General features: G+C 49.5%; 1 protein-coding gene across 2 annotated transcripts in view; it reads right to left on the bottom strand.

The window, feature by feature from the left end:
* The window catches only part of TRPM7 (transient receptor potential cation channel subfamily M member 7), a 2096104-nt gene that overhangs the window by 313120 nt on the left and 1756766 nt on the right, over nucleotides 1-26218 (bottom strand). Inside the window, exons 30-31 of one of the 2 annotated variants that reach the window (XM_085644243.1) lie at nucleotides 16973-17013; nucleotides 12592-12617 (exon numbers count right to left, since the gene is read on the bottom strand). In XM_085644243.1, the coding sequence (XP_085500369.1) occupies nucleotides 12592-12617; nucleotides 16973-17013 (67 nt within the window). Of the gene's footprint in view, nucleotides 1-12591; nucleotides 12618-16972; nucleotides 17014-17462; nucleotides 17523-26218 lie in introns of those variants that run through there. The other variant, XM_085644244.1, reaches the window with a different exon arrangement.

The following is a 26218-nucleotide window of genomic DNA, read 5'->3' as shown; positions in this document are numbered from 1 at the left end:
GCTCCATGCTTTTCTGGCCGGTAAAGGCCCGCAAAGCAACATCCCAATGTTGTTTTCAAAGTCCTCTCGGAGCCCGAGGGAATTTAAACCCCTCGAACTCTGAGAGGCCTTTGTTTTATTTGTTGGAACATTCTGCCCTCTAGTGGCAGAATGTTCTAATAGCTCTTCGTAGCTGGGCTATACCGGCTATTAAAGTCCCGCTCCTTTGTTAAAGTCCCTCGCCTTCGGCTCAGGCCTTTAATGATGGAGCGGGCCTTTAATAGCCGATATAGCCCGCTGCGGCGGGCTATAAGGCGATAGTAACATAACTGTTTTTTGGTACATTTAAAACAAAAAAGTCCTGGAGGACAGAACGGCCAAAGAAGCCATCCCTCCGGACTTGGCTGTCAAGGCAATGATGCCTGGCAAACGTGTGTAGTGAAGCCCACGTCGCCGCCTGACAGATGTCCTGCAAAGGGACACCCCGTCCCAAAGCAGTAGTAGCCACTGTGGCCCGAGTGGAGTGGGCGCGCAGCCCAACAGGAGGGTCCTTTTTGCCAAGGAGTAACAAATTTTGATGCACAAAACGACCCACCGAGAGATGGTCCGTTTGTGCACCGCTTTCCCCTTCTTAGCACCCACGTATCCAACGAAAAGTTTGTCGTCCACCCGGAACTGCTTTGTGCGGTCCAGATAAAAGGAGAGCGCACGTTTTGGGTCCAGACGGTGGAGCCTCTCTTCCTCTTTGGAAGGATGCGGAGGCGGAAAGAAGGTGGGCAAGGTGACAGACTGCCCAAGATGAAATGGAGTCACAAACTTTCGGAAGAAAAGAGGGACGAGGCCGAAGGACAACCTTGTCCGGATGAACAGACAGAAAAGGAGGCTTTGAAGATAAAGCCTGGAGCTCACTCACCCGTCTAGCCGAGGTGATGGCTACCAGAAAAGCAGTCTTAAGAGTCAGAAGACGAAGAGGACAATTGTGAAGAGGCTCGAAGGGAGCGCACATCAGGAATGTCAAGACAAGATTCAAGTCCCACTGAGGCATTACAAAAGGGACAGGAGGGAACGTGTGAGTAATGCCTTTTAGAAGGTGTGTAACTACAGGGGACTTGAAAAGAGAAGGCTGATCAGGAAGCCGCAAGAAGGCAGAGATGGCAGCAAGATAACCTTTCAGAGTGCCCAGGGCAGAGCCCTGCCGGGCCAAAGAAAGAAGAAAGAGGAGAACCTCAGAAAGAGGGGCTGAAAGGGGATCCACAGCCTTTGCTGTGCACCATGCCACAAATTTGTTCCACCGGCAGGCGTATACCGTCTTTGTGGAGGGACGCCTGGCTGCCAGAATGATATCACAGACTTCAGGAGGCAAGTTAAATGGCATCAACTGCCGCCGCTCAATCTCCACGCATGGAGGTGGAGGCTGGACAGGTTCGGGTGGAGGACCGTCCCCTGCTGCTGCGACAGAAGATCCTCCCGAAGGGGCAGACGTATCGGAGGATCGGTCAGCATACTGAGTAGCTCGGGATACCAGTACCTTCGTGCCCAATCCGGAGCCACCAAGATAACTTGGGCCCGGTCGTGCCTGGTCTTCTTCAGCACTCTGGGCAGAAGTGGTATAGGCGGAAAGGCGTACAACAGACCGCAACTCCACTCGTGACGAAAAGCGTCGCCGAGCGAGTGCCGCCTTGGAAATTCCAACGCGCAGAACTGCTGACATTGCGCGTTCTCTTCGGTGGCGAATAGATCTAACCAAGGCTCTCCCCACTGCTGAAAGAGACCTTGCGCCACTTCGGAGTTCAGACGCCATTCGTGATCTATCATGCACCGGCGGCTGAGTTCGTCTGCTCTGGCGTTCAGAGAGCACGCCAGATGTTGAACCACCAGGGTGACGCCCTGGTGTTCCAGCCATGTCCAGAGGAGCAGAGCCTCCTGACAAAGGGTCCACGACCCCACCCCGCCCTGTTTGTTGCATTACCACATGGCGGTGGTGTTGTCCGTGAACACCTGCACGACACTTCCCCTGACAGAGGGAAGGAAGGCTTTCAGTGCAAGTCGGATCGCTCTCAACTCCAACAGGTTGATGTGGAGACGAGACTCCGCCGGAGACCAGAGGCCTCTGATCTCCGCCTCTCCCATATGGCCACCCCATCCCAGGAGGGACGCATCCGTCACTACGACATGCTCCGGTTGGGGAAGGGAGAGGCTCTTGCCCTTGACCCAATCGCGGTCCGTGAGCCACCACTGCAACTGCTGTGCAGTGCCCTCCGAGATCAAGACATGGTCGGACAGGTTGCCGTGATGCTGGGCCCACTGAAACTTCAGGTCCCACTGCAGAGCCCGCATGCGCCGCCTGGCGTGATGCACTAGTAGGATGCAGGAGGCCATCAGCCCCAGAAGCCGCAACACTAGCCTGACCTAGACCCAGGATAGAGGCCGAAAGATGGGAATCAGGGCCTGTATATCCCGGACCCGCTGTTCCGGTGGATGGACCCGGAACTGCGCCGAATCGAGAACCGCTATGATGAAGAGGAGCTTTTGAGAGGCGCTCAGGTGTGACTTCGGCACGTTGATGGAAAATCGCAGCAAATGCAGGCGATCCGCCGTAGTCTGGAGGTGGGAGACGACTGCCTGGGGCGAGCCCGCCTTCAACAACCAGTCGTCGAGATAGGGGAAGACTGGAACCCCTGATCTGCGCAGATGAGCTGCGACCACCGCCATCACTTTTGTGAACACCCGAGGGGCACTGGTGAGGCCGAAGGGGAGCACGGTAAACTGAAAGTGTTCTGGGCCCACCGTGAACCGCAGGTAACGCCGGTGGGCCGGCAGGACAGGGATGTGGAAATATGCGTCCTGCAAGTCCAACGCTACCATCCAGTCTCCGGGGTCTAGGGCAGCTAGAACCTGAGCAAAAGTCAACATCTTGAACCTTTCCTTCCGGAGGAAGGTATTGACGTTCCAGAGGTCCAAGATAGGGCGTAGGCCCCCTTTGCCCTTCTTGGGAACCAGAAAGTAGTGGGAATAACAACCACGACCTACTTCTGGGCTCGGAACGCGCTCGACGGCCCCCTTGGCCAAGAGGGCCGAAACTTCCTCGTGGAGAAGATTCAAATGATCCCCCGAGATACGGTGGTGCTGCGGTGGCATGGCTGGAGGGGTCGTCTCGAAGGGGAGGGAGTAGCCCCTTCGGACGATTTGCAGCACCCACCTGTCCAATGTGATGGACCGCCAGTGGAGCAGGTGATGGCGAACTCTGCCGCCCACTGGCGTGGAATGGGCCTGAAAGCTCGGACTAGGAAGGCTTTGAGGCGGATGCTGCCGGGGTGGATGTGGGCTGACCTCGTCGTCCTCCAGAACCGCCTCGGCGGAAACCACGTCCGCGACCGCGCGCAGGTTGGTTCTGCGGCTGGTGGCTAGGCGCACGTGAGGAGGCACCCCTTCCTTGGCCACGAAAGGGGCGAAAGGCGGAAGTTTGCGACCGCGGGGCCGAGAGGCCTAAGGACTTGGCCGTAGCCCGGGAGTCCTTAAAGCGATTCAGCGCACTGTCCGCTTTCTCGCCAAAAAGGCGAGTGCCATCAAAGGGCATGTCCATGAGAGTGCTCTGGACATCGCCCGAAAATGACGTGGACCGCAGCCAGGCGTGACGTCTAAGCGCCACTGTGGTAGAAATGGCCCTACCCAGCGAGTCCGTGGTGTCAAGCCCACATCGTATAGCATGTCGCGCGGCATCCCTCCCATCGGCCAGAGCCTGGGTAAGTCGTGTCCAGATCTCCTCCGGACACAGGGGCAGCGCGTCTTCCACCGCATCCCACAGAGAGTGGGAATAACGGTCCAAGAGACAAGCGGTGTTCAAAGACCGCAGGCCCAAACTAAGGGAGGAGAACAGCTTCTTGCCAAACTGTTCTAGTCTCTTGGAATCCCGGTCCGGCGGGGCGGTCGGGAAAGAGGATTGGGAGGTGGAGGCCTGGATAACCAGGCTCTCAGGGGTAGGGTGTTGGGACAGAAAACTGGGGTCGCCCGGAGCAGGGCGGTGGCGCCTGGCGACGTTCCTGTCCACAGGAGGAACTGTGGAGGGCTTGGACCAGGTGCCCTGCAGAACGTCAATGAGGGCCTCATTGAATTGCAGCAGAGGCTCAGTGGAGCTTGCTGCAGACTGAAGCACCTCAGTAAGGACGTTAGTCCTCACAGCCACGGCAGGCAGCTCGAGCCCAAGGGCTGCGGCCGCCTTGCGCAGCACCACAGAGAAAGCAGCGCCCTCCTCCGAAGCCACAGTCGGAGGAGAGACAAATCCAGTGTCTGGAGAGGTATCCAGGCCACTGGCCTCCCCCAGTTCATCTGCCCAGTCCTGGGATAGTTGAGCCTGAACGGCCATAGGATCCTCGGATCCCTCCCAGTTGTCCAAATCATCCGACTCCTGGTGTAGAGGAGAAAGTAACGGAGCCGGGCGGTAGACATAATGTGTCTCTAGCGGCGCCGATCGCGGCGTCCATCGACGCCGTACCGGCGCCGGGCCCGGAGTGGGACTGAACCGGGGCTCGACGTCGAACGGAGTCGACGTCGGCGTCGGGGGTGGTACCGGTGTCGACGCCGGCGGAGGAGGCGTGACGAGGTCGACCGGCGTAGACGGGGACTCGAGAACGGGTCCCACGGGCGCTTGCGGCGTCGAGGCTGGAGCCGTCAACGGCGCCGGGGCTGGAGCCACCGGCAGGCAAGGCAGCCCAGTCGGGTCCGCGGGGCCCGAAGGCGCACCAGCGGGCGCCGACGGCGGAGCCAGATTTCTCATGGCCGAGAGGAAGGCACTGACTTCCGCCGGCGTCGCGTCAGTCCCAGGGACCGGAGGGTATGGGGACGTGCGCGGCGCCTGCGGCTCCGCCGGAGCCGCGGGGGTGGAACCACCCTGACCCTCGGCCGAGTCGCGCGACCGGCGAGGGGAGTCCGAAGAGCGGTGTCGCCTCTTGGACTTCTTGGAATGCTTCGACTTACCCGAAGACTTGGATCCCGACGACCGATGGTGACGTCGGCTGCGGCTCCGCGACCAATCCTTGGACCTCCTCCTGGACCAGGATCGAGAGGCGCGCGGAGCCGAGTGGCGAATCTCGAGAAGCTTACGGGACCGCTCCCGTCTAGCCTTCGAGGTCAGGGCCTTGCAGTCCGAGCACGACGCCGCGTCGTGATCGAGGCCCAAGCAATAAAGGCACCGGCGGTGATGGTCCGTAACCGACATCAAGCGGCTACAGTCCGTACAGGCTTTGAAACCAGGCATCCTACCGGCACCGGAGTCGAGACAGGATCAAAAAGGGTCAAAAAGTTAGTCAAAAATTGACTAAAGGGGTAGCTCTCCCGGATCTGCGCTTACTGGCGCGGAAAAAAGAAGAACTGATGTCAGCGCGCGAGGGCGGCGTCTAAGTACTCCGACGACGTCATTCCGGCGCACGACGCCGACGACGGACGCGGAGCCGCAGACGACGCCTAGCAACGCGCAAGGGGTATTGCTGACGAAAAATCTTCCGGATCCAGTCTGACGCCTGGGGATATTCTAAGGTGAGGAATCTAACTAACGTGTTTCTTTCAGATATGCTTCTTTTATGCACGTGGCGTGGAGCTGCCTGCGGCTAGAGGAATACTGGTTAAACATCTTCACTGCTATTAATCAAATTCTACTTAGAGCCGATACGCCGTCTCCACACCGAGGGTTACTAGGTTATGTTAAAGATACCCCACCAAAGACTAGGAAATTGCATGCGCTATTGCTCCTTTATGCTAAGAGACAGGTGGCGGTGCGCTGGGGTCGCAGATCCGTGCCCAAATTTACGGAGTGGGTGAAGGATGTAACATATGGTAACACACAACTTGAACGCTATTGGGAAACGATGCCAGTTGCTTCCCGGCCCAGTGACATCTGGGAGCCCTTTCTGCAGTGGGCCCGGGAGAGAGCTGGCTCCCCCAACTCTACGAGTTCGATGTCTGGAGAGGTCTCTGACGATATGGGTTGACACTGTTGATTGAGGGGAGGTGCTCGTCCGTGCTGCTGAACTCTGGGCAATTTTGCAATTTGATGCAGCCGGCTGTGGGTGGTGGTATTGAGGCAGGGCCCTGTCGTTTGAGGGGTGGCATGCCTCGAATAGCTAGTCCTGGAGTCCATATACTGCAGGGCGGAAGCCCGCGCCTATTACGCTGTGTCGTGGTCCGATCTATAAATGTGATTTCTGCTGCTGTATATAACTACTGCATATGTGATGCTTCCTTTGAAGGTTTTGCTCCTCAATTGCTAGAGTACTATGTTTCATCTCTGCTGCTTTCCGTTTGTACCATTGGTTGTTTTGGTTATGGTTACGTAAAAGTGGATTTGGGGGTAAACGAAAAACGATAATTGTTTACATGCTGATTTACAGTGACTGATTGGTTCAGAACTTGCCTGCTTTTGCTGTGGCTCTATAGGCCCATTACTGTAATGTCATTGATTTGCTACCCTGAATAAACAGATGTATAAACTTTTCAGCAAACTGCCATTGAAAACGACGACGCGACCCAACACCATTTGACACCTATGCACCCGGCGTCCCTGGGTGAGGTAACTCGAGTACTCCGGTGCTCCCGTGGGTGTTGGCCCTAGAACTATCTAAGTCCAAAAGGGTTTGTTCCTAGTCCATCTCAAAGTGTCCTTAAACTTTAAAATTCTAACCGCGACTTTCCCCATAGAAGCTAACGGGAGCTCGCGGCTGTGTTCTCACACTGCACACGTCCCTCGTGGGTCCCCTGTGTCACTACCTTGGATAGTTCCTTGGGGTCACAGCGATTATACAGGCTCTAGGCCTTGTGTCTAGTCAAGTCGTGATTTTTATACCACTTTCTTAATATATGGTTTGGTTCGCCCCTAGGGCCTATCGTATATTGTACTAATTGACTGTGATATTTGAAGTGTAACATATGTGCTTTGACCTCTAACCTCATAAAGAGACTAGTAGGGTGTGTTTAGAAATAAATACATATATTTTATATATATACCTGGTGTGGTTCTCTTTCATTTAGCCATTCAAGAGATTATAGACTGGTAAAACAAGCTGCTTTACACTCCTTCAAGACTTAGCCTGAAGGCTGTTCTCCATAGCTACCACTAGGATAGCTTTCAAATAAGGTTGCCTTTAACCTATCATCAATAAGGGGTTGTTTGGACTGGGGCAAGGTGCCCACTATAACGAGTGGACAGCATATGCCATGCCATCTTCTCACATCCTGCACTTACAAAGACAGAGAATGGACTACAGGGTTTGTAGGGGTGCCTCTGCTCACGCAGGGGCACCCTCACTCTTCGAACCATGCACCCTGCCTGTAGGCTGTAAAGCCTACCTTAGGGGTGACTTATAGGTTTCAAGTGCAGTGACCATGATATAAGGAAAACCTTGTATCTGAAGTGAAAGGTGCATGCAATGGCAGACCTGCAGACACAGTTTGCACGGGCTCACATTGGTGGCACAATACATGCTGCAGCCCAAGGGAGACCACTGATGTACCAATGCCCTAGGTACCTTAGTAACATATACTAGGGACTTATATGGGTAAACCAGTATACCAACTGTGGGGTGTACAAAGTACTTACCAATAAACTGAGAAGTGAGTGCACAGGCACTGGGGCCCTGAATAGCAGGATCCCAAGTGTACTACAGTCAAAACACACTGACACCAGGCAAAAAGTGGGGTAACAATGATTGATTCTACTTACCTACAATAACGCCAATAGGTCTGGATTTAAAGGGTGTTGTGTGGTAATGTGAAGTATTACAAGTAAATAGCATGGAAACAAATACGTACTTGTGAGGAAGCAAAAAACTGTAAAGTAATATTGATGTGGGTTAAAAGGTCGAGTGACAGGTGTACCGTCAAGCCGGAGATAACAATTCATGTAGGGTAATGACTGCCCTCCTCTCATCTGAGCTGCTACCAGAGAAAAACACCACAGCTGTTCTAGTTAGCTGAAACACTTTAATAGCATTCCAATGTCTTGTGTGTAACACCTGAAAGTTGAAGCTTGTACGGCTGGATAAACAGAATTATCAAAGATACACTGAGGGTAAGCACTTTTGATAGGGAAGGTTTGTGCTTCCACAATTAACATGTACTTCTGGCTCTCACCTGGAGGGCACTGCCAAAGCCCCTCTCTAATGATGCTCACAATTATCTGGTGACAGCGGCGCTGTCAAGCCAGACTGTAAAAACCAATCCGATGTTTAAGTGGGGGGCAGGCTTGCTCGTCATAGGGAAGATCACATGCCATGTAATAAGTCTTAAAGCTTTTTCACTCACAAGACCGCCTAGCTGTTGCCAACATCATATGACGTGACTGACCTCAAGCCATAACAAACTGATTGTGAAATTCCACAACTGCCATCTGTGGACTGTGTTTGAATACTTCAAGGTGGAGGAGAGTAGGATCTGCTACACATGTATACCCCCACTTTTTGCTGGTGTGTCAGTGTTTTTCGACTTTAGTCTGGCTGGGACCCTGCTATTCAGGGCCCAGCCTAGCTGCTTCCTCTCTAAATTGATTCCATGTACATAAGGTACATCATAGATTGGAATCTGGAGTGCCCTTATAAGTCCCTAGTATATGGTATACTATGTATCCAGGGCATAGGTACCCCAGAGGCCTACCAGGGGTTAAAGCATGTATTATGCCACTCCTGGAAAGCCACCCATAATGACACCACAGGTCTGCTACTACAGCCTGGGTAAGGTGGTGCATGCACCCCTTACTGTGATATAGGTTACCTATACACATATATAAACCTATAAGTCACTCCTATGGCAGGCCTTATCAATCCTGAAGGCAGAGTGCTTGGTTCTTATGTGAGAGGATGCCCCTGCATGAGCAGAGCCCCTCTGCAGCGTTCGGAGACCCTTCTCTGATGTTGTTTGTAGTGTAGCCTGACCATATACTCTTAAGTGCATTATAACCAAACGGTAAATGCTAACTTTGGACTGGCTGCACGGAAACATGTTGTGTTTGGTGTCAAACACCTTGGAATCATACCCCCACACCGGTAACTGGTGTGGGAGTATGATCCCACCCTTCTAGAGGGAGACATGGCAGTACTGGGTTACCCGGTAGAAAATTAATAGAGCCCTAGCATCACTAAATGGATGCTGCAGCCACAGACACGGGTCTGGCCTCCTGCTGCTGACCGAAACTCCGGCAGGGGAGGCCTGGACAATATGTTTCCTGTCACAGGGAAGTGTAACCACCTGCCAGACAGGCTTATGTGTATTGGGGCTGGGTGGGAGCACTCTGAGTGCTTTGAAGTCCTGCACTGGGAGCACATTTGGTGTCCCTGTGCATAGTCCAGCTCAAACCGGTTCAGGGGCTTCCAGCCCCTGCTCTGGTGCGAAACTGGACAAAGGAAATGGGTGTAGCCACCCCTCTTTCCAAACCCTCCCATAGGTGGGTCCCCATATCTAGTCCAACCCCTTCCTTAGGTATAAGTAAGGAACCTCTGTAACCAGAACTTTAGATATCCCTGGACGAAACTCTGAAGCTGAATCCTGGAACTTTGGTGCTCTACTCAAGACTAGAGGACTGAAGAAATCTCCCTTGGGGTCAAGGAGTGACTCCCCTGCTTGGCAGGCACCAACGAAGCAATTTGCCGGTCTGCATTATCGAAGCTCCGGCCGGACTCCAAAGTATTTGCAGCCCAGGAGGAGGATTTCCAGACATCTCACAGGCCGACCCGAGTCCCCAGAAAAGCTGAGACCCGCAGCCCGCGTGAGTAGCGTGGAACCGGATCTCCTGGTCATCGTGCATTTCTGCAAGTGCATTGACTTCTTGACGTCTCTTGAAGTCATGCTTGGACTCACTTGTAGCCTCCCACCTCAAGCACTGAATCCACCGAAGATTGTCGGCCTAGTCAACTGAGTGACCCGTGGGCCCCCATTTTGTGTTTCGTCTCGAGGTCCCTTCGAGATCCCTGGTCCGTTGACTGGTGGGTCCCTGAGGGGGTAACTTTGTATTTCCTTGGGCTTCCCTGGTTGCTCCAGACGTGCCCTGACTCCCAACCAAGTGGTGAGTCCCTCAGACCTTGCTGGTCTGCACCGAAGCATTTCTTCTCTTTCTGCGTGGGCACCGACGCTGCAGCACTCTACATCCTTCGTGGGACAGCTGGAATCCAGCTCCTGGTCGTCCTCGACGCATCCTGGTCCTCATGGCTGAAGAGTCAAGCTTCACCTTCTTCACCTGAAATCACCCGACATCGGTGGGCATGTGCCTATCGCCTTCCTGGTCACTGGCTAGTGACCCAGACTCTGTCCCCTCTGCTTTCAGGTTCTTCTCATCTTCGATCCAGGCTTGGATCACTTCGGACACTTCGCATCTTCACAGCAGCAGCACTTCTTTGCCAGCTCCCACTGAAATCGACGACGCAACCCAACACCAAAAGGCACCTATGCACCCGGCTTCCCTGGATGAGGTAACACGAGTACTCCGGTGCTCCTGTGGGTGTTAGCCCTAGAACTAAGTCCAAAAGAGTTTGGTCCTGACTCAATTCCAAGTGTCCCTAATTTTTAAAAATCTAACCGCGACTTTCCCCATAGAAGCTAACGGGAGCTCGCGGCTGTGTTCACACACTGCACACGGCCCCCGTGGGTCCCATGTGTCACTACCTTGGGTGGTTCCTTGGGGTCCCAGCGATTCTACAGGCTCTAGGCCTTGTGTCTAGTCAAGTCGTGGTTCTTATACCACTATTTTAGTATATGGTTTGGCTCGCCCCTAGGGCGTGACGTGTATTTGTGCTATTTTACTGTGATTATTGAAGTGTAACTCATGTGTTTTGACCTCTAGTCTCAAAGAGACTAGGAGGGTGTGTTTAGTAATAAATGCATATATTTTATATATACCTGGTGTGGATATCTTTCATTTAGGAACTCAAGAGATTATAGACTGGTAAAACAAGCTGCTTTACATTCCTTCAAGACTTAGCCTGAAGGCGGCTGCTCTCCATAGCTACTACTAGGACACCTTTCAATAAAGGTTGTCTTTAACCTATAACCAATAAGGGGTTGTTTGGACTGATACAGGGTGCCCACTATAACTAGTGGACAGCATATATCAGGCTAAATTCTCACACCATGTGCTTATCCTGGACAAATACACAGTAGAAAAACTAGTGGTGGGTGGAATTATTGTTCCACCCACGGAATTGGCAGATGTTTGGCCACTCCGTTACTCTCTGGCCAAATTCCAGTAATTGCCATGTGGTGTAATTTTTCTCCTGCGAGGTTCCAGAATATTTTAGCAAGATTTGGTGTCCACTAGAGTGTTTTTCTAACGTGGGTGGTTGCCGGCGTTCAAGGTCAGCAGGCCCTCGCTCGAGTAGATTTGCTGCCACTCGAGTAGACTTTCTACTCGAGCGGCAAAAAAAATCAACTTGAATGGCTGAGCGCTCTTGAGTAACGCATGGTGCCATTCACGTTGATTTTCCGGCACTAAATTGTAGCGCCAGTTTCATATTTTCTGCCTGGTGGCAGAATTTTGCAGAATCTCGAGTTTTTCTGTAACTGCGGAATTCCGCAGCGTTAAGCTCCACGAGTTCCGCCCACCACTAAGAAAAACAATGAATCATATAAGAAGAATCAATCCTTATTCTCATGAAACTTAAAAGAATTAGAGCAGCAACAATGATCATCAATTCTGATAGCTCCAATCAGCAAACAAGCACTGCTTGGAACTAATGCCACCAGATGGTGCTCCAGATAAAATGTTCAAAGAGTTCCAGACTGACAGTTCACAATGCTTCCAGAACGAAGAATCTGTATAAGACATTAAGAGTGATTTGAGTTGGGAGACAGTTTACGTACATTATTTTACCTTCAATCATAGTGCAACAAAGCCAGGTAAAGAAATTAAAATCTAGCTAGACTTGATTGTGAATGCTAGTGTTATTTTCCAGACTTTGCTAAAAGTGACTGTTTTTTTTCCATCCACTGCAGTTTTTTTCCCTTTAAAAAAAATGCAGGGCTGACATTTTCTTGTCCGTGAACTCTAATATTTTTGGGAATCTTGCCCTGGAAATAATGTAAAAGTGCAGAAGAACAGTGATTAGCCAGAGTTACTGTGCTTTCCTCTTCTAACATGAAGTTCTCAATTATAGAGTACCATAGGTACAGAACACATAGTTATTTCCTAAACACTATGTTCAGCTGCAGAGGTACTCAAACCTTATTAGAACATTGGAATGTTGGGAGCTCCATTGAAGACAATGGAGTGCTCCATGCTTTTCTGGCCGGTAAAGGCCCGCAAAGCAACATCCCAATGTTGTTTTCAAAGTCCTCTCGGAGCCCGAGGGAATTTAAACCCCTCGAACTCTGAGAGGCCTTTGTTTTATTTGTTGGAACATTCTGCCCTCTAGTGGCAGAATGTTCTAATAGCTCTTCGTAGCTGGGCTATACCGGCTATTAAAGTCCCGCTCCTTTGTTAAAGTCCCTCGCCTTCGGCTCAGGCCTTTAATGATGGAGCGGGCCTTTAATAGCCGATATAGCCCGCTGCGGCGGGCTATAAGGCGATAGTAACATAACTGTTTTTTGGTACATTTAAAACAAAAAAGAAAGTTTAGTACTAAAAGAATAAAAACTTACCATTCAAAGCATCTTCTTCAGGTGATCTATGAAAAATATATACAGTAATGTTTAGCTGTACATGACATTTATTTATTTCTTTATATGTTAACTATCTGTATATATGTTTAAGGCATTTACTCAATAATACTTCAATGCTTTACAGATTCCACATTATTTGACAAATATACCTCTACAATGACCTAACACATAAAAAGAAAAGGCTACGCACCTGCAGCAACACTATTTCTGATGGATACTTTATCTAAACGCAGATTCTTCAGCTTTAAAATAATCCCCAATGTCAGATCAGGACTTGAAAAAGAAAATAAATGACGTCAGCACACAGGCATGGAACCTGTATACAGCTCAGCATCGTCTCTTCTGGAACTGGCACATGGGATTAGTCTAAAGGTGAGGAATCTGAGTTACAAATATCCATAATGTACCTTTTTACAGATTCTAAGTCACTCTTCAGCATCACAAATTTCTTAATATACTGTAGCCTCCTTGGATCGAGCTCATGGTGCCAGGAAAATATTTAAGCCAGCAAAATGAGAAAATACAATTGGAAACAAGTAAATGAAGGCCAGGGGGTAGTCAATAGAGAATCTAGTAAGATCAGAACACCCGCAAGACACATCAAGTTAAATAAGGAACACGGAGCCAGATGTACGAAATCACAAATTAATGACTGCTTAATAGCACATTTTAAGAAATCGTTATTAAGGAGCTTAATATGAATGGGTTTCATTAACTATCAAATAAAGATTATTATTTTCTATTGAGTGGTTGTCATATGTATCAATGTGGGATTCTTTAAAATAAAGATGAATCATTATTCTGCATTTCAAAATATGATTCGGAAATAGAGAATTGTTGTGAGTCGCAAATTTTAGCAGTTGCGGTGGCAGCTACTGATGACATCATAAAATCAATGAGTCAGAATCCACATGGGAGAGACAATAATAGCAGGAAGAGGAAAAGAAAGTTTAGTGACAGTGAATTTGAAGAACAAGTTACTTCGGTAATAACCTTGCTGGTGGATAATTTATGTAACTGCTAATTCCTTAAACTGTAAATATTCCCCAGGTGCCAATCTAGATCCGGAAACTTCAGAAGCAGTACTCCTGTGTGCCAACAGGTGTTGTTGTGAGGCTCGTGCCAATGTCGTTTCGCACTGGAAGTGATGAGTGGAGCAGCATATAAGTGCTGCCCAAGCGCTCTGACATCAGCTACTTTCTAGGCTGTCCGTGCACTCAAACGCAGAGCTCCTAAGCAGATTGGCATGACCAGTGTGCAGACTAGGGGTGGGCGGAATTTGCGAAAGCGACTTTCGCAAATTATCACGAAAATGTTAAAAATCTCCGCAAACAAGCGGAAATATCGCGAAGATGCGGAAGTTTTTTTCCGGCATGTTCGCGAGATTTTCTGCATGGTTGCGGGTCGCCAACTTACCCATGTGGTTGCTTGCGGGCGCGGCCATCTTGTTTTCAGTTGTCTCGCGGTGCATGATCGCGAGAAAAAAGACGTGATCGCGCGACGCATGACGTCACTGCGGACGCGAACTGTCGCGAGACAGCGCAAATGGCTAAAACAATACAACATCTCATGGAGAACGCGACCGGATCGGGAAAACTTGTCGGCGAACGCGGGGATTCAGGTAAGGCGATCGCGCGCGCGCAAGAATGTATTATTTTACAGCGCGAGCAAGAACCAAATTATCGCAAAGCTGCGGAAATTTTGACATTTCTCCTTGTGCTAACTCTGTGGTAGCAGCTTTAGCTCTGGTAGAATGCACACATAAGCCTTGTGTGGGCTGTTTCTTTGCCAGTGTACAGCAGATCTTTAAGCAGAGAATAATTCCTCAAGAGATTGGTCCATTTCTGCACTACCTTGTCCTTCTTTGCTACAGAAAACCTTACAAAGAGATAATTGTCCACCTGATGCTCTTTGGTGCAATTGATATAAAAGTTTAGTGCCCTCTTAGGGTCAAAACAATGGAGTCCATCTTCCTCTTCACAGAGATGAGGTGGAGCAAAGACTGCCAGAAGGGTAATAGCCTACCAGACAGCAAAAGGAGTGACAATTTTTTGGAGAAATTAGGCTCCGGTATTCAACACCAACTTCTTTGGAAAGAAAATGGTATAAGGTTGGTTGACATTAAGAGTCTGGAGCTCACATGTCTAGCAGACATTATGTTGATGAGAAAGACGGTCTTTAATGCCAGAAGTCTCAAGGGACAACTGTAAGTTGCTCAAAAGGGGAGAACACCAAAAAATGAGAATACATACAGGTTCCACTAAGGCCACAAAAATTGCATGCAGCAAGTCGTTGCCAGGCTAGAGACAACAAAAAACAAAACTTCAGGTAACTTTGCCCTTTAATTTGTCAATTTGTTGGATGCCACACCAATTCACAACATTGTCGTAACAAATGGTGTTCACTGATTTCATGGAAGGATGCCTCGCTGCAAAGATGACCTTAGGTGGCAGGTCGAAGGAGGTCAACTGCCACCGTTCAATCTCCCAAGCATGAAAATGCATACTGAGCAGGCCCGGCTGCAGAACCTGCCCTGCTGCACAGGCAGAAGATCCTCCTGAAGCGGTAGCTAGATTGGAGATCAGATGCTCATGCCCAGGAGTTCCAGGTACTGCACTCTTATGGCCCAATACGGTGATACTAGGATGACTAAGGTTTGGTCGCTCCTAATCTTACTCAGGACTTGAGGCAGTAGCAGGAAGGCAGTGCGCAAAAGTGCTGACATTGCACGTTCTCTGCAGTGGTAAAAAGATCCAAGCCAGGGTTCTCCCCATTGCTAGAAGACGCCCAGTGCCACCTCCGGGTGCAACGGCCATTTGTGATCCGCTAAGCTGAGTTTGTCTGCTCTGGCTTTTAAAAATCCCGCTAGATCGTTTACCACCAAGAAAATATCCTGACAATCCAGCCACTTCCAAAGGCATGAAGCCCTCTGACACAGTACCTAACAATCCACCCTGACCTGTGTGCTGCAAAACCACATGGCAGTGGGGTTGTCCGTGAGCACCTGCACCGGGCATGCCTTCAGAAGGTTTTCAACACAAAGCAAATCGCCCTCAACAACAAACTGATGTAGAATGGAGTCTCTGCTGGAGACCCGAAGCTTCTGATCTCCACCTCTTGCATGTAAACTCCCAAGCAGTGATGCATCCACAACAAACATCAGCTTTATGTGAGATAATGAGAGGGGTCTACCTCTGACCCATTCACAGTCAAGTGGCCAACACTTGACATCTTTTGAAGTCACCGACAAAATCTGGATATAACCTGACATTCCCAGGATGTTAAGCCCACTGGGATTTGAGGTCCCACTGCGGAACCAGCATGTGAGACCTGGTATGTTTGGCCAACAAGATGCATGAGGCCAACAACCACAAAAGCCTAATAGACATCCTTACTGAGATCGAAGACTGAGGCTGAAACATTGAGATCATAACCTCACGGAGAAAGTCACAAAATCGTACAGTACCTTAAATAGCTCCAATGAACAGGAGCTACTGCAAAGGAGTCAAGTGTGACTTTGGCACTTTGAAAGTGAACCCCAACGAAGTTAAGTTCGCCATCATCGAGAGGTGGCTTAGGACTCCAAGGGATGTGACCACCTTCCAATACTAGCCTTCTCTGGACTGTTTCCATGTGGTGACTCTGGAAACCACAATTGTAGAGCACCTCCACAGTGATTAAAACCACTATGCCACCAGTTTTAACATCCATCTCCTACAGGGCCACGTAACAAGAAAAATACCAGCAATTGAGTTCTTTATTAATAATGAGCACTATCCTCAGAGACAAACCTCTCAATTGCACATTACAAAGGTAGGTGTGCTTTATTCTTTTAGTAGTACATTTAAAATCTGATGCAAAACCTCAGCAGCAGCCACTTTTGCACTAGAACCAAATTACGTAATTGGCCCATACGCTAATTCCCTTACAGCAATTCAGAAACACTATGACCAAATCATGGTAACATTACCACACAAGCACCACACAGGTAGGCAGGAATAGAATTTATAGCCACAGTAAGTGCATGGTGAATGGGATACAAAATAATCTGGTTCCATCGGGCCCAGCAATCAAAGGAGTAGAATGATCTATTTCATAAGCAGATTTCACAAGCAGAGTGCTGGGGAATAGTGCGGCGAAATAAAAGTGCTCTCTGGATTTAGGTTTATGTTCTTTAGTTTAAAAACAATTTGTAAACACTACTTCAGTTTGCTTTCCTATGAAATAAAATAAGAATTATTATCTCAAATGTATACTACAAAAGTGAGACTGCTGTGTCATTAATTCAATATTTCACTAATGTGTGGCAGTCAGGTCTAACAGGACAACTTATTTTGCAGATTAATCTGGCAATACTTACATTTGTTTGCTGTTTGAAGATGGTCTGCCTTGCAACCAATCCTGTGAAAATGGCAAAAGTTACAAAAATTCATGAGTATTATTTATCAAAACCACACATACATTAAGTATAATTCAAAATATATCCATTTAGATAACTTATTAAAACAGACTCTATTTAGTGAGATATACATTAAACTATAAACACCAACAAACCTCATCTAATTTTCGAAAAACCAACTCATATCAAAAGACATACTCTTGACATACTACTTAAAAAACAATGTTCTTTGACTCTCGATGACTTTCTGATGGTTACTTTGTCTGACAGCTCTATGATCCCTTTCACTCTCCTAAATATTTGCAATAAATCTACATTCCATCTATAATGTAAAACTCTGACCTGGGGTCAGTGATTTGCAAGATTTAAAATCTAATGACCTGAAGAAGATGATTAGAATGCAATGGGAAATTGCTTACTTCAAAACTAAGACAGCTTCTGCTTAGCCACATTCCACCTCGATACAATGAACTGCCTTCAAATATCTCTAGAAAAGGTGGCACTTCTCATCCTGAAAAATAGGAAGTTGAAAAAAATCGGCAAACTTGTCCTCTACTTGAATGGGGCACAGCAGCAACAGGGATGTGGAATTCCTATAGCCCGACGCCCGGGACATATTGTTTGGGGTCAAGGGCAACAAGTTTCCATGTGTATTTTGTCATTGGGACAAGTAGGCCCAACCCCCTACATCACAAACCCTTTGACTGACCGTTTATAGTCCCACATGATGGATCAAGGAAAGCATTGCCTGAAGTTAAGGTAATATTTGTTTCCATGTTTTAACGCTGTTCAAACTTGTATTTATGGTTCATAAATGCAAAACCTTTATTATTAAGGTGAGCGATCTAAGTACCTGTTGTAAGCTCAGACTACTACTGACAGTGGTTAAAGTACAAAAATGGGTGCACACGCTTTCATTGTTTAGCACTATGAGGCTATGCATACTGCTCCCAGAATACTCTCCGATTAGATGCCAATATATGGAGACGCTTGAAAGCAAGATTGATTATTCTTAGCTTTCAAGATGAAATGTTCACAAAAAAAGCAAAAATATTTAGCTAAACTACTGTAACATGTTAGGTAGCGTTTTTCTGCAGCATCATTTAGTAAAATGTGTTGATGCATGCTAGTATTTCCCTAAAATATTCATAATGGTAAATCACTGTAACCAGTTTTAATAAGATTATGGGAAACATAAAAATAAACAAGCAATGGTAAAGCCAAATGGCCTGAAATTGTTGGTCAGTCTTTTGGTTTTATCAATGTGTGATTTGTTTTGTCATGTTTTTTGTAAAACCTTATTGGTGTGGGTGCTGCTGGGCCTTCATCATTATAACAAACATTGGCAAAAGCAAAAATTGTTTCGGTCTCAAAAAGTACACATTGCCACAGTCGCTCCTGACACTGAACAAAACAACTGTGTGTCAATTATGCTCCTTGTGAAAGAACAGAATGCTGTCATTCACAGTGAAGCTAGCCAACTGACAGAGAGAGACATTTTAATAAACACAACATGTCATGGTTAACGCCAGACCTAATTAGGGGGCCAATTATTAAGTAAAGTCTCAAAAGTGCACTTATGGGTAGCGCTGCTGCAAGAAACGCACTTGGTGGGCACTGCATGTCAAGCCTTAGACAGGTGGGGGTATAAAATGGGGGTACACTCGGAGTTCACCTCTGGATCCCGGGGGGTAGGTATACTGCTGCACAAGCGCTGCCCCCTGATAGTACAGCAGACATGGACCGATGCGCAGGGCAGATTCGCTGCTTTGACGGGTCAATGGGAAGGGAAGCGCTACAACTTCGTATCGGTATATATCCCGCCAGCACTGCATGGCACCGCGCTCCCGGACCTGGGCGCATTCCTGTTGTCACTCCCACAGGGGGCAACGATTATAGGGGGGGATTTCAACGCCGTACTTAACCCTGACATGGATAGGAGGCCCCCCAGAGGCCCCAGTAGCGCTAGTTCGAAACTTAATGATTTTGTGGATACGGTCGGCCTCACAGATGCCTGGCGAACGAAGTTCCCACAAGACAGGCAGTATACCTTTCACTCAGGGGTACACAACAGTGAGTCGAGGATAGACCACGTGTTTACACAGATGCTGGGACTGGAACAGGTCGCAGAGGTGACGCATTTGCCCAGGGGAATCTCGGACCACTCCCCACTCATGCTCACATACTCATCAGACATCCCGGGAAGGCGCAGACTCTATCCAATCTACCCACATTATTTAGCGATTAAAGAGATCAAGAAAAAGTTGGTCGCCACCACAAAACACTACTTTAGCGAGAACGAGCGCACGGTGGAATCGCCGTCGGCACTCTGGGAAGCCTATAAGGCGGTCCTACGAGGCCAGGCCATTTCCTCAATATCGCATCACAAGAAGCGCCAGCAACTCCACGCGCTGGAGGAAAACATGCAACGGGCAGAGGCGGACTACGCCGCCGATGCTACCGAGGAGGCAGCGCATGGGCTACAGCTGGCGCAACAAGAGTACAAGACATTTGTATGGGAGGAGGCGAAAGCCAGACTACAGACCACGAGGCACACAGTTTATGAGCAGGGTGACAAAGCGGGAAAGCTGCTGGCCTGGCTAGATAAGAAAGACAAAGCTGATAGGTGGATAGCTGAACTGGCCGCGCCCAATGGCGCGCCACTCACAGACCCCCAAGACATTGTGGAGGAACTTGCGAGGCACTACGAACGCATCTACACCCCAACTGCAACGGCCACTATGGTGGAAAACATAGCCTTCCTACATGACATTCAAATGCCAAAGTTGGCTCCCACAGCGGTGCAGGCGCTTGAGGCCGACATTACGCTGGAAGAAACGACTCAGGCCATACTCGCACTCCACACGGGCAAGGCCCTGGGGCCTAATGGTATCCCGGTGGAGCTCTTCCGACACCTGCTTACAGTCTTAACACCCCACCTCTTGAACATGTATAATGACAGCTTAGAAAGGGGGGAGCTTCCCAGAGACCAGCGCTTGGCCACGATAGTAGCAATACACAAGCCCGGGAAACCGCCAAACAGTTGCATGTCCTACCGGCCCATATCCCTGATCAACGCGGAGGCGAAGATACTAGCCAAGGTGCTAGCGAGGCGGCTCCAGCCGTGTCTGGGGTCGGTGGTCCACCCGGACCAATCGGGGTTTCTGCCGCAGCGGAACACAGCGCTGAACCTGAGGCGAGTAAATAGCGTCATGGCACGCAAACCCCTCATTCAAGAAGACGCCATAATTCTCTCCCTGGACGCGCAAATGGCGTTCGACATGGTGGAATGGCCGTTTTTATTCGCGGTGCTTCACCACTTGGGTTTCGGTCCCAAATTCATAAAATGGGTGGAGCTGCTCTATACAAAACCGATGGCGCAGGTTGTGGCCAATGGGAGGATCTCGGGTACCTTCCCTCTGGCGAAGGGAACCCGGCAGGGCTGTCCATTATCCCCCCTTCTATTCGCACTCGTGGTAGAACCCCTGGCGGCGTGGATACGACAAGACCAGGTAATCCGTGGGCTCAAATGGGCGCTGGGGTGGGAAGACAGAATATCACTCTACACGGACGACATACTCCTTTATTTGGCCTCACCGGCCCGATCACTCATTGGCCTCATGGATATTTGCGTAGCGTTCGCCCGGGTCTCAGGGTATACCATAAATTGGGGTAAGTCACACATTTATATACTCGCAGGCGATAGGCCCCGCCTCCCACGTAACTGTGCTGCTAAAATAGAGACTGAGGGATTTATGTATTTGGGCATCTACATAACGGCGCAGGAACCCCGCTTCATAGCTGAAAACCTTAAAAAACCACTGGAGCGACTACGCAGGGATGTGCAGCGCTGGCGGTCCCTACCGCTCACTCTCTTGGGCAGGGCAGCTCTCTTTAAAATGATGGCGCTCCCACGGTTCCTATACGCCCTACAAAATACGCCATTCCCGGTCGCCCCGGCATATTTTCGAGAAGTGAATAGTGAACTCAGTAAGCTGCTGTGGGATGGCAAGGCGACACGTATAGCGATGCACAAACTAGTGAAAGGGTGGTATGATGGAGGGATAGCTCTCCCGTACATTAAGCTGTACTACTGGGCCTCCCACCTGATGGTGATCAACCAATGGCTTCATGCTGATCAGGGAGACCCAGCCTACCGTATGGACAGACACCTACTGGGGGAGGATAACCTAATGGGAATACTGTACAATAGGAATCGACACAAGCGTCTTATCGGCCCTACAGCACACACAATTAAGATCTGGCACGCAGTACAGAAGGAGATGGGATGGGAAGGAGTCATCACGCAGGCGACGCCACTCTGGGGCACCGATACACTGGGCAGGCTACGAAACACGAAGGGGTTTAAACAGTGGGATTTGATTGGTATCTCAAAGGTAGGGGATGTGTGGAAAAAGGGGAGCCCGGTCCCGTTTGAGCAGTTGCAAAGGGGCTATGGGATGGCAGACACGGAGGCGTTTCGCTACTTACAGATAAGGCATGCCCTTACGGCGCTTATACCACAAGGCACTAAGCTCCCAGAATCCACACCCCTTGAAGACAGGCTCCTTACTGATCATATGACGAAGAAGGCTATCTCACTCACATATAAAAAACTAGTAAATAACCAACCGGACCCGACTCAAGCCCTCAAAACTAAATGGGAGGCCGACGTGGGGGATATGGATGAGATGGATTGGCAGGACGCGCTGGCATCACCTCGAGAAGTGGCGATCTCATCCAGATTTAAGTTAATACAACTTAAGATACTACACCGTACCTATTACACCAGGACACTACTACATAAACTACATAGAGACGACACACCACTCTGCGTCAGACAGTGCGGAGAACCAGGCACGTTCTGGCACATACTATGGCAGTGTCCACACATCCAGACCTATTGGAGGGCAGTCATGCGAACAGCTGCGCAGGTCACAGGGGCAACACTAGTCCCTGATCCCAGGGGGTGCATTTTGAATATTTGGGACGAAGCGGATATCACGCAGACAGTGCAAACATGGGTAGCGTTGGGGATGGCGTTGGCGAAAAGAGACATTGCGCAGCTGTGGGGAGCCAGGCAGGCTCCGACCCTCCAAAAATGGTGCAAAGGGATGGACGACCTAATGGTGACGGAGAAAGCGGTCTATGTGCACAGAAGATGCCCCAAAAAATGGACTAAGATATGGGGAAAGTGGAATGACTATCGAGGAAACATCTGTGAACCCCCGCAGGATGAATCCCTCACGGATGACTCAGACTAACTTGGGGTGTCTGTGATGGTATCACACAAGATGTTTGGCACGATGGGGGAAGAGGGTGTTAGAGTCCTGAGGAGACGGAATGGAACTTTTGAAGCGCTGCAGCGGCTGACACGAGCAAGCTATGATGTACTTGATAATACACGCTATGGTATTGCAGTATTGGTTATAAATGAAAATGTTAATAAAAAGAGTTTTAAAAAAAAAAAGTGCACTTATGTCCTTGCATTAAGTGCAGATATACGACTTTCCTGAATTCACACGACTTTACAGAAGGAGGCCAAGAAATAGTACTCCTTGAAAATATTTGTGAACTGCATGTTAGCATGACCAAATATGCATGTGTAGATTTGCTCATGCGAAAATCCGAGCATTTGTAAGTTTTCTTCCCCTCCAACCACTTTTTTCCCAACCCAGGAAGACATTTTATGTCTGCCATTGTCAGGTGTAACTATCCAACCTTTCTCAGTATGGGAAAACATTAGAGAAGAGTTGGTGAAAACCCTTAAAATATGCAAGTTAGTAGGTTTGCACAGACTCAAAAGGGCATTCCAACCCTGAAACTGTTGCCTAACTTCAGCGCCAGTGTGTAGATCTGCGGAAACGTGGCAACATAAGGGAATTGCTAGTATTCATACCCTGCTATGGAAGGAGCCCTGGCATATTCAGAGAGGTTATTTTGGAGCTCTTATATATGGGTATTGCTGCCATAATTTGTCACCGCATTACATGGCACAAACGGGACAAGTGGATTTTGTTACAGAACAAGTAGATTTATGAAGTGACCTGCCCCATGGCCAAGTAGATATTTTATTAAATTCCACACCCCTGCAGCAAGATGGCCAACTACAAGAGAGACTTTGCCGGCTGGGCCAAGAATCCATCAGATATCTGTTAATGAATGCCTCAAAACTAACTCAAAATGGCTGTAATCTTCATGCGAATTCTGCATAAAGTCGCCTGAGCTGTGGGAGTGGCAAACTCGTAGTGTAGAGAAGAGGTGCTGGGTCAAGTTGCCTGAGCTAACTGCGAGGTGTGGCACCATTTTGCGGTGCCATGTGGTGAGGTGAGGCAGAACTGGCCTTAATGACAGGAGTTAAGACAAGGCTTTTGGGGGTTCTGCTGAATGGTACTAAGGGCCTGCACAATTTGCCCAGGGTGTTGGCCACAGAACATCATAACCAAGGAATAGACAGTCACAAAAAGGATGAGTAGCCCTCAGTGTAGCCACGTCGCAGTGGGCTTAGTAGCAATTGGCCTTCCTAACAAGATACAGAGCTACTCATGGGGAGAAACGACAGTAAGCAGTCAAAGTTACTACTTGAAATTTGCTGCACAAGCTGTGTTGGAGGACCCTGCCAAGGATTAAACAAAATTGCAGGACGACTAAGACTTCAGACACCCATTACTTGGCATGAATCACAGTCTGGAGAAGATAGACACAAAATAGCCACCGTTAGGGTTCGATTAGATCGTATGAAGGAAGAGTAAATGCACACTGAGATCACATTGGACAACTCAAGCAGCATACGTCAGATGCTGAAGACATGACAAAAGAGCATAACACAAACTGCTGCAAATGGGAGAAGTTCTGGCAATAATCCCAGAACCCAGTGTAATAATTTGCAAATTCTGGGTATCACAGAAAAACAAACACCGACTGCTTAGTTGAGTGCATTGAAAACTTTAAAAAAACTATATACATCTCTTGGGGGAAACATCCTTCAGTCCACTGTTCTCGGTTGAGCAGGCCCATAGCTGGCTGGTCCCGTGACAGGGGCACCAGCATGTCAAATCATAGCATGCCTATTCAACTTCAAATATAGACAAGTGGCATTCAGGTTGGTTAGAAATCAAAGATGCATGCAATATGACAGCAACCATTTATCCATATAACCAGAATTTAACTTTGCAGTACAAATGGCAAGAAGAGAATTCCTTCCAGTTAAAAGCACGCTGCAGAAAGCAGGAATATACAATATAGCCCGCTATATTCCACCAAATTACAGATCCTAGTAATTTGGAAAATGCCTTTCATCTCTATTTTCAATAAGGCCCACAAATTAATCCACCAAAATCTACAACGCTCATCAACGCAAAACCTCACAACAACAACGCTGACCCACTGAGCATTGATAACTAAAATCTACACATAAAAATTCACAAACTGGATACCAGCAGACAACCAGCTTAAGCAGGACCATCAACACATAATAGCAATGACCCCAATATAAGCATTACCTACTTGCTTGTCCTATGAGCATCTCAACAAAGAATCATTAAAAAAACTTCGGCATTGGCCTGTAACATTGATCACCGGAAAAATCAAACTCAGGGCCAACCAATCCCTTCTGTGTATTGGGTGTAAGTCGAACTCTGCAGGGTTGTTCAAAGTTTCCAGCTAAACATGTGAGTTTGGGGGCGTGGCTTGGCAAGCCAGCATGGCAGACGTATGCTGGGAGCGCTCCGTCCAGCCCAATATAGATCCTTAATTATCCTGCTTCTCAGAACCCATCCTGTGCCCCGAAGCTGCCCCGTTGACTTTGGCGACTTGTGTCCCTTACCTGAGCGGTCCTCGGCTTCGTGAAGTCGACAGTGGCGGCTGTGAGGCGGTGGAGAGAGGATGGGGCCTACTGAAGGCATGGCCTCGTGTGAAGCCGGGGCCTCGCCTGGGTCCTTTGCCAACCGTGAGTGACATTGCTGCGGCGGCGGAGCTGTCGCGCTGCGTGGCTGAGGCAGCTGGAATTCTGGTGAGTGCCCCCCGGATTGGGTGTCTCCTCCCAGGGTTAGGCTGTCCCTCCTTGATTGAAGACTCTGGCTGGGAGCGCCGAGCGGCTCAGCGGCCGTGTCGAGGGGCCTGGCCGCTTCCCTAACCGCGTCGAGGTTGGTGGTCCGGCCAAACTTTGGTTGATGGGGGTGTTCCCTGTCCATAAGACGCCCTCCTCGTCCCGGCGGTTGGCCGGGGCGCATACGCATCACCGCACCATCCGGGAGTGGGGGACCACTATTTGCCGGTGCTCATTCCGTCTATTGGACACTCCCGCACTTCTCCATTCCCCCCCTGCACACACATAGGAGGGGGGCTCGGCGGTCTCATCAGGCCGCAGGGGGGTGCGCAGCAGAGGCACCTTGAGGGGAGAGATAGTCCTCATGAGTCTTTGCTGGGCAGGTGTAGATCGCTGTGCCTTCTTCCTTCCCCCCCCCGATCCCCAGGGAGCGTAAATCGGTGGTCAGTAGGGCCACGTGGGTAAATCCCGTTGGGGACAGGTTGCGCCTGCTCGTCCGCAGTGCCTGCTTACTGCCTCACCCTAAATTACAACAGTGTGCTGCGCTGGGTGTGTGGTTGGTAGAGGCGGTGATCCCGGTGGGGGCCGGCTTGCATGTGCCTTCCTTGGTCCTGGGAGTATTCTCGCTTCGGCGGCCGAATCAGGCCGAGTGAGCACCATCGGTGGGAGTTTGGAGCCCGGCCCTGAGCAGTTGCTCATCCATCCAGTCAGGCGCTGCAGCCCCTCTTCCTCCTCCCCCCCCCCACCCAGCGGGGCATCCACTGCATCAGTCGGCGGTCTTATCGGGCCACGGGGGTGTGCCTACTGGGGGTGCGGTGAGGTGCGCGTGCTACATTGACAACTGTTGGTCGCGCTTCTCGCAGTGTCCTGCTGTCCGGCGCGGGGCAGGCCTTGTGCTCCATCCTCTTTCCCCCATACAAGGAGAGCCTACATCGGCGGTCTATCAGGCTGCGCCAACCTCCTCCAGGGCTTCTGGCTGTGGTCCTGGGCCATTGCGCTTCTTGGAGTGTATTCAGATCTCTGGTGCTCCCTGGTGGGCTGGAGTGGCCGGATAGTGGCATCGGCCTGTATTTGACTAGGATACACACGTTGAGGCCTCTGGGTTTCCTTCTTTTCTCCCCCCCCCCCCCCCGAGACTACACACTCCAATTCAGTGGCTA

Source organism: Triturus cristatus, chromosome 3_1 (genome assembly GCF_964204655.1).
Source record: "Triturus cristatus chromosome 3_1, aTriCri1.1, whole genome shotgun sequence".
In the NCBI taxonomy this organism is placed as follows: Eukaryota; Metazoa; Chordata; class Amphibia; order Caudata; family Salamandridae; genus Triturus; species Triturus cristatus.
This window is presented reverse-complemented; position numbering and strand designations above follow the sequence as displayed.